General features: G+C 35.4%; 1 protein-coding gene across 1 annotated transcript; it reads right to left on the bottom strand.

Moving 5' to 3' along the window:
* Positions 1-2,330: 2,330 nt before the first annotated feature.
* Positions 2,331-5,815, bottom strand: LOC106661290 (HD domain-containing protein 2). The gene is made up of 4 exons (XM_014384579.2): positions 5,517-5,815; positions 5,335-5,456; positions 5,112-5,280; positions 2,331-2,640 (listed from the first exon to the last, which is right to left on the bottom strand). Exons 1-4 carry the CDS (start codon positions 5,565-5,567, stop codon positions 2,419-2,421), a joined length of 564 nt encoding a protein of 187 aa, XP_014240065.2. The 5' UTR covers positions 5,568-5,815; the 3' UTR covers positions 2,331-2,418.
* Positions 5,816-9,377: the final 3,562 nt, after the last annotated feature.

Genomic DNA, 9,377 nt, shown 5'->3' on the forward strand with positions numbered 1-9,377 from the left:
TATTGTCTTTCTTTTTTTTAAAACCCATATTATGAACAGATAATTTATACAAAATAACCAATTAATGTGTAATAAATCAAGCACATATGTTTACTCTTCTCATTCAGAAATATTTGTAGAGTCATAAACATTTATGACCTATCACATAAACAATTAAATGAAATCAATTGAAAGATTTTTCTTTGATGAAAACTTTCTTTTTTCAATGAAAGCACATTCTTCAGTACTAGGGAGTAGATTTTTATCTATTAAAAAAGTCAAAATATAAACATAAATATGTCTTTATTTTTGACAAAATATGTACTTATTTATAGTAAAATATGTACCGCAGAATATAAAACAAATATTTTTAAAAAAATCAAGTTGGTATGATTAAAAGAACAATTTTAAAATAATAAACCAAATTGAAATTATTTCATACTTTTAAAATTATTGGGAATTATATGATAATTTAAATTTTACAAATTGAAACAGCAACGATCAGGTCTTAGCACATTGACTGCGCCCGCGGGAAAGTTTTATCTTTTTCTGGGGTGGAAACTTTTTTACTAACAGTTTCCATTTACCTTGGTATGAACATATTACGAAGTTACTTTTTTTTTTAATGCATTTTTTTGTTCAATAAAAAAAAACTAGTGCGTAGTGTATTTAGTGGTAGCTTAGAATAGAGACTGGTCATGGCCCCGCACAACAAATAAATGTCATGCCTACTTGTACTATTAATTCCAGTTTTTGCTTTTTACAATTTATATTTATGATTTATAATAATCTAAAATAAATCAATTATATTATTAGTGCCTAAAATTCAAAATTGAAAAAAAAAAGATAAATCTTTTTTACAAAGCCTTTCTTCAAACATTTCTCTTCTTACAACTTAATTGTTAAAACTTATCTTTAAAAAATCTATTTAAAAAAAAGATTATAATTAAATGAAATCCATTATAAAACTCAAAAAATATTTTCCAGAATGCATATGTAAAATGTTTTACAAAGGCAAACTTCAACACAAAAAACAAAAATATTTGATAGTTTGCTTCTGAAACCTAACGTTTTCCTAATTTACAACACAAAAATCACTAAACTAACACTAATATAAAAACAATATTGAATCAATGTTTTCCCCTACTTTTTAAAAATAATTGCTGAAAGCATACAAGTGTGTTTGATCACAGATGGCTGGATTGGTATCCAAAATCAACAGAAACAAAAAATAGCTAAGGGTTTCTATATCCTTCCAAATGGACTCAGCTACACACAGAATAGGCTATGGCAGTAGCAGTCAACGTGTTAAAATGGATTTGTATCTGCTAAAGGAGCATTCCACATCTACCGATTTTATTAAGCGAAACGACATTTTATTTTGGTTTCAATTCATTTCTGGTCCTAAATTTTTTTCTTGCTTCTTTTTAAAAATGTCAGAGATGTTCATTAGCTCTTTGAATCCAGGGTTTTTAAACACCACATCTTTTATCTTAGGGATGGTTTGGTATAAGGGGCCGTTTTCCCTGTGACGAAGATTTATATTTTAAAAATCAATTCAATTAACATGAGTCATGTTGGGAATAAATGAGGTATGAGCGAGCATACAATGCAGACCCTAGTATGCATGTGATTAGTGATGGGGGTAGTGGGTACCTTAAATTTGCCTTAGCCTAGAGTACTTAGATTAATTAATTTTGGTCAATAGTGTAGTTGTGTAAAATTGATTGTATTTTCAATACTGTATTTGGGAAAAATTGATTTTGTTTATATTATTATATCTCATAACCCCATGACATAACAACTGGCTGATGAGGAAGAAAAAAATTGTGTTGTGGTAAACTGTTATGTCAAGAGTAGTTCAATTGTGAGAATTAATTATTTTCAATTAATTATTTTTTTAAATTAAGGTTTTGGTTGAAATAAAAAAGTCAGTGTCACAAGCGGGATTTGAACCCACGACCTTCGGCTAAAAAAGATGATTAAGAACACCCTTGATGGTAATATTTAGTTAGTCCGAGAATAATTTTACATGAGATTCATTTTAGAAGACTTAATTTTTAATTAACTTAAGGTTCTCTAAGTATTTATATTTTTCCTCGTTTTTCTAGCACCTTATGATACTGAGTATTCTCCAACCTGTTTCCCGATCATCAATCAGTTGATATATGTCAATATTTGGCTTTTAAAAAATATGTAAACACATAAAAATCTTCTCCCTCCTCAGTACATTCAAGCAATTCCACATCCGTTGTTAGACAAAACAAACTTTTTATAAGTTTTTGTAGTTTTATGTAGGTAAACAAAAAAATTAAAATTGTTTATAGGCAAATACAGACAAACGACACAAATTGAGTTGATAAAAATATTTTTTAATTTTACAAGAATAAAAATGAATAAACAAGCATATATGCGAAGGGGGGTAAAAAATTGTGAAATTTATTCAGCTCCTTTTATCTTTTGAGCCCTTTGTTTGTTAAGTTCGTTCACTAATCGCACCACCTCTGGGTGCTTGAACTTTCCTTGTGTTGAGTCGAAAAATTCTTGCAAGCGTCCTGCATCGTTTTCAGCCTTTTCGTATTCAAATGCTTGCAAAATCATGTCTAATCGGTCCAGCTCTTTGACAAACTTAGCCTCCTCTGTGGTTTGATCCTCATATTCCTGCATAAAAGTAGATTAATAAAATTAAACGAATTAAAAACATAAATAAATAAAAAATAAGTAAAATAAAAACCATGGTTTAATCTTTTCTAAATTAAATTATTTATTGAATTATTTTTCAACCTTGTTCTCTAATGTTCTTGCAATTAGTATCATTTTAATCCCTTATAATAAGTAATGTTGACTTATTTTGTAAACAATGCCTCCACTTTATACTCAGTACATTTTTGATATCCCTTTTAATAAAAATGTTAAGGAATAAAATGCTGGTAATGGTGATATTAAAAAGAACATGTAGAAAAAAATCCTCCATAAATTTAATCAAGGATACATTAAATTGATAGACTGTGTAGAGGTGGTGATATAATTCTACACATGAAGCTTAGCACAACCAGCTGCCCTGAAAAACAGGATTCTAGCAGTCGCTTTTAAGGCCAATCCAACAAAAATCACTCACCAACTGTAAATGAACTAGGTTTATTACAGTAAAATGTAATTCACTTCTTAAACAAGTTCGGGCATGTTACAGAACATGAAGATAAGTTCCATAAGAACTCACCTAGCAGTAAACATAGTTTGCAACTGATAATTTCTTTTTTTTTTTTAAAGATTTTTATAGAAATTTATCTGAGTATTCCAAAACAGTATTGTGTCAATTCTAAATGGAACTAGATCGTTATACAAAGTTGGCTTTAGTGGTGTAACGAAATAGGCTTGACATTCTGTTTATTGGGATTGACAGACTGAGTAGAGGTGGTGATATAATTCTGCAAATGAAGTAAGCTTAGCACAACCAGCTGCCCTGAAGAACAGGATTCTAGGAGTCGCTTTGGAGACCAATCCAACAAAAATCACTCGCCCACTGTAAAATGATCTAGGTTTACTTTAGATAGATAGATATAATGATTCAGGGTATGGTATACTGCGCCCTTTAAGAGCTATTGTATCCCCTGTGCTCTGCCTAAAGCACATCCGTGAGTCCTATTTTATCAAGAAACTTGATTAATAGGCCCGGTTTCAGTGGTTGTAGTTCTTCTATGGTCACATTGTACATCCCAAAACACTTCCTCCTGCGGGCTAGTGTAGCTCCGCAGTTTGTTAGTAAGTGTGTTGGTGTCTCTTCTGCTTCTTTGCAGAATCTACATGTGCCATCTTGGATTATTCCAATTTTCTTTAGATGTCCATTTAATCTACAGTGTCCTGTCAGGAATCCTGTTAGGATTCGCAGTCTGTTCCTGCTTCCTTTGACACATTCTGTGATTTCTTTCTTGCCAAAGTTGGTTAGAAGATTCTTGGATTGTCTATGTCCAATAAGTGAATTCCAAAGTTCGCTCATTTTCTTTTTGTCCTTCTGTCTGAGGTATTCGTTAATAGTGTGTATTCCTATTCCACAGAAGGGTTCGGGTCCTATTAGCGGTGTGGCAGCCCCTTTTCTTGCAAGGGTGTCCGCTTTCTCGTTGCCTTCTACTCCCATGTGTCCTGGGACCCAGCAGAGGCTGACTTTATTCTGCGAACCTAATATATTTAATTTGGTTTTGCAGTTCAGCACCATCCTTGAACTAATGGTATTTGAGCTTAGTGCTTTGATGGCTGCTTGGCTATCTGACATGATAGCTATATTCTTGTTTTTGTATCCTTTATTTAGATTGAATTGGATACATCTTTCAATTGCATGAATTTCAGCTTGGAAGATACTGGTGTGCTTTCCCATGGGTTCTGAGTATTTGGTTCCGGGTCCGAACACTCCTGCCCCCGTACCTTCCTGTGTTCTAGATCTATCTGTGTACCAAAGGATGGTGTAGGTTTACTTTGTTTCCCCTCTTCTTAAAACCATTATAAGAGGCCCTACCGCCAGGCAGCTCGAGTATGGCCTAGACCTAAAGGAAGAAAGGGCTCAAGGAAGGAGGGTGGTGGAAGACATGTTTATGCAGTGTGAGAAATGAAAGTGCAATGTCTCTTGGTTGATGAACATTACAATTTAAAAATTAAACTGTTTCATTGGCTGGATCCACCTTTCCCACCAGAAACTAGGAGTTTCTCAGATACATCCCATGTTTTATATAAATATGCCCATCCCTAAATTAATAAGAATTATTATTTCCAAGTTGTTGATTAATCTTCTTTCATTAAACCCCTCAACATCTATCGTATCATATAAAATAACCTTTTTTTTTCTTACAGTGAGCAGGACTTTTGTTGGCAGGCTGCACACGTTCCAAAAGGACTGAACTAATCTTCAACCAGACTCACTATATAGTCTGGATCTTACTTTATTAGACATTTAATGGATTTCGCCTTGTTCCAGCATATATTGTATAAGAAATTTTTCAATAAAATTGTTAGGAATGGTCCTGCCATTGGATTAAGAAGCTTCAATACAACACGAAATATACTATTGTAGAAAGATAAAATGGTCATAATTTTTTCTTACTTGCCATTACATTTCAATGTTAGAAACTGGCAATAATTACCGTGAACAAGTTGAGAAGGTGATCGCCTCGCTTTCCAACAATGTTTGATATTTTTTCCATTGCATTCATTTCAATCTCATGCTTCTTTTCTGGCGTTATGTCGCATACAGGCGTGAAATCGCCGACGATGCTCTCAGCTAGGTCGTGGACAAGTGACATCTCCAGGCATCTAGAATATTAATAAATGAAAACCTTGTCTAACAAATAAAATACAGTATCGCACTTGACTCTGTCCAAATTGGGGTCTTCAAGGAGAAAGGTCATCATGGCCATGCGGTACATGTGACTTGCCACGGTTTCCGGGTCTTTAACATTTCTCAAAACCCATCCCGTCCTTTTCAAATGCTGAAGATACGATTTTCAATAAGTTTTTGCACTGCAACTGTACTGATTGAGAGAATTTACCTTGAGTTTATTGCATAGGCCGAGATATTCTAAATAATCACTAGCTGACATTATTAACAGAACAAAGCAACGTTATCACCAGGTTTATTTGTCTTGAATTATGATTTTGTACTACAAATTGCAAGTATCACAAGATCACAAGTAAGAGAACGCTAAGCGATCAATCCATTCTCTTTGGTCTGAATGCTCCCTGCCTATAATATATATTATATACATAAAAACCGGCAAAGGAAAACACCAGACTTTAGTACGGTTATCTTGTTATCTTGTCAGTTGTAAGTGGTGCGCTGGTGTGAGTACAAGACAGAGAACGTCATCATCACTGAGCAGCGAGCACGCGTGCCCACGTGGTGCCAACGGCAACTATACAACTAATGCTGCGAAATTCTTTAACTAATAAAAAAAAATTAAGCTCCCCATAATCATATCGTGGCATTAGTTTGTTACTCGTTCCTCCTAAATATTCGAAAAATTAATTTACAAAAGTGTTATCTTGACTGCTACTTCAAACATCTTTTGCGGCTGGCCACCGCCTCTGCCAGAAATTTAAGGCTGATTGTGTTGCATGAAAATACGAAATAAATAATAGTGGAAATACATAACACGTCCAACAATTTTTTTGGCGTACGAGGAACCCCACAAATCCGAATTGCAGATCCATTGGGGCTTATCCCAAGTCAGCTAAGTGGAAACAGGCGAATTAAGCATTATGTACTTGAACTTTAATCTAGTCTAGTTAGAAATAGAAATTGCCTGTCATAACAATATATTTGTTTATTTATTTAATTATTTACCGATTTAAATGTATTTTTAATTATGCATCTTTTTATTTATTTATACATTAAGTCAAACCATTCTGTTTTGTGGTTTTTTGCACACATTTTTCCACGATCCAAATCTTGTATGCTAAATAACTTTTCTGTGTGTATTTAAATCATATTGTAGTAGGAAGTTAGAATGCTTTACTGTTGTATGTATTGTATTGAAGTCATGTAAACATTCATTCCTTCATTTATATAAAGATCTTACCAGATCATCAATTTGGCTTTCGAACCCATCATTCCACTACTCATCAACTTCACAGAGTTACAGATTTCATTGCTTCTTGTCTCGAGCAGAAACTATACGCGACTGTAGTGTTTTAGATGTTTCTCAGATCTTCGACAAAGTATGGCATGAAGGACTATTATACAAATTAAAATGATTTTTATCCCTATTAAGCCTATTACAATGCAATCATACCTTAAGGAGAGACTGTGCGCAGTAAACCAGGGATCGGAGATTTCTGAGGTGAAAGAAGTGCTTGCAGGTGTGCCACAAGGGTCAGATGTTCCCATCGTTATTCATGGATGTTGAAACCCATGAGGAATGTATGTACTTATCCCCGAGGGTACTTCTCAGACGCCCAATGTTTTCAAAGAGAATACCAGGAAGATTTTACATGCATAGACTTCTCACATTCCTCGCCTAGCGGGGTGGTGCAATGCTAACCAAGTTCAGAAGTGCCCTGAAAAGAGCACATGTGCTTTGAAAAAGGCAGTTTTGTTTCTGGCACAGCTTTTCAGCCGTGCCTTTCACCAACCCCGGAGAGATAGAGAAGGCACTCTATCTAGGGCTCCGGTTGGCAGGTACCCTCCAGCTAAGATACAGTTTGTTTGGAAACCACGACCACCACGTGTCCAACCTCAATTAGTAGAGTCGCTTGGATACTCTACTCCCGTGGTACAGTATTATTTTTACGGCGGGACTAATCCCCACCCGTTCATACGAAACCCCTACTGATGCACCCGTTACCTGATCCTGAGGAGTGCGGGCTCAGTATCCCAGGAAGCCTCTGCCAAAGCAGAAGAGAAGGAAAATAAGAGAGACAGCGTATAGGAAGGAAAGGGGGGAAATTGCCTCCATCATTGATTACCCCCCAGGCACCAGAGTTGATGGTCGGAATTTGCCTGGGCCCACAATGAAGGTGTCCCTGTGGGTAGAGTTTTATTGTCTTTTATGTTTTATGGTCTTTACTCATGGGTGTTGAGACCCATGAAGATCTTTAACGTCCGGACTTATTCCCGAGGGGAGTTCTCAGACGCCCAGTGTTCTGAAAGAGAATACCTCGAAGATTTTACATGCATGGACAGATATTCCCATCTTTACTCATAGGTGTTGGGACCCATGAGGATCTTTAACGTCCGGACTTATACCCGAGGGGATTTCTCAGACGCCCAGTGTTCTCAAAGAGAACACCAGGAAGATCTTACATGCATGGACTTGTCACATTCGTCAGCTAGCGAGGTGGTACAATACTAACCAAGTTTAGAAGGGCCATGAAAAGGGCACATCGATACATGTGCCTTGAAAAAGGCAGTTTTGTGGTTTCCGGCACGTCCTTTTAGCCGTGCCTTTCGCCACCACGGAGAGATAGAGTCACATTTTTTATGTATTTTTCAAGAAAAACGAAAAAAACTGAATATTTTTTTGTTGTCTTTTTCGATGTAAAAAGTAGGCAAGTTTTTTCCATATATTTCAAGAAAAAAAATCGAAAAAATGTTTATTGTGTTTTTCGATGTAAAAGGCTCGTAGGACACGTTTTTTTACGTATTTTTCAAGAAAAACGCAAAAAACCCCAAAAAATCGAAAATTTGTTTATTGTCTTTTTCCATGTAAAAGGCTCGCAGGCACGTTTTTTACGTATTTTTCAAGAAAAACGCAAAAAAAACCAAAAAATCGAAAAAAATGTATTCTTTTTTTCGATGTAAAAGGCTCGCAGGCACGTTTTTTACATATTTTTCAAGAAAAACGAAAAAAAAACCCCAAAAAATCGAAAAAAATGTATTCTTTTTTCGATGTAAAAGGCTCGCAGGCACGTTTTTTACGCATTTTTCAAGAAAAACGCAAAAAACCGGCTCTATCTCCGGCTCCGGTTGGCCGGTGCCCTCCAGCTAAAGTACAATTTGTTTGCAAACCACGACCACCATGAGTCCAACCTAAATTAGTAGAGCTGCTTGGATACTCTGGGTATAGTCACTAAAATTACCAACACAAAAATTCGTTTTTGGGATTGTTGTTTGATCAGGACAGCAACCGATTTCTTCTTCTTTCCTGGCCAACTCCTCAACCTCAACCAATAATCAACAAAAATGAAATCCAACACGACCAAAACAACGAAAACTTTATTTTACAGTTCAGGATCGTAACCCTCCTATGATTGTGCTTGCAACCTTTCCCTCTAAATGAATATTGTTAATAATTTCGGTGTTAGAAAAAGATTAGATGTATTTAAAATGTATTTTTCATATATCATCTGGCAAAAGAAGATCCGTTGAATAGGTAGGGATATTCTAATAGCCTAGTTGAGAGATCGAAGTTGCTATTGATGTGTTTTTAATGCACTTGTGTACTTATCAATAACGGTGTGTGGTGTTTTTGGTTTTTTTAATTTATTTTAACAGTGTGAGACTTTCGTTCTTAGAAAGTTAGTGCTCGGATTATTCCTTTGAAGTTTAAGCCGACCTCGTTTCTTTTTGAAACGTGCCTTGTCTTTTTATCTCATTAATTTGTCCTTCTTTCAAATATTTCTGTTTATTAGCAATGGACTGTGTACGTTGATGGGAACTGTATCTTGGTGCTTCAGAACTTCAAAAAATTGGTACGATAGAACTGAACTCCTGGTTAGGGATGGTTCCATATTGTTATTAGAAGAACACCAGAATATCTTCCCTGGTGTTCTTCAGAGATAAATCCGCTTAAAGATTAAATCTTACGTGTTTTTTTGAACTTTTTTACTTTGTCCTACATCCAATCTCCCACTTGCAGCCAGTGGTCCTTCTTAGGAAGTGGGGGACAACTTGGCAAGCCGCGGTCTTCGGC

This window comes from Cimex lectularius, unplaced genomic scaffold, assembly GCF_000648675.2.
Source record: "Cimex lectularius strain Harlan isolate CLEC.00 unplaced genomic scaffold, Clec_2.1 scaffold16, whole genome shotgun sequence".
NCBI lineage: Eukaryota > Metazoa > Arthropoda > Insecta > Hemiptera > Cimicidae > Cimex > Cimex lectularius.

Bases quoted from the DNA above. Each gene is read 5' to 3' on its own strand.
- LOC106661290 (XM_014384579.2), bottom strand. From the start codon at position 5,567: ATGTCAGCTAGTGATTATTTAGAATATCTCGGCCTATGCAATAAACTC. The intron at 5,281-5,334 runs GTGCGATACTGT...TTAATATTCTAG, and splicing joins CCCAATTTGGACAGAGTCAA to ATGCCTGGAGATGTCACTTG. The intron at 2,641-5,111 runs GTAATTATTGCC...ACTTTTATGCAG, and splicing joins ACCTTCTCAACTTGTTCACG to GAATATGAGGATCAAACCAC.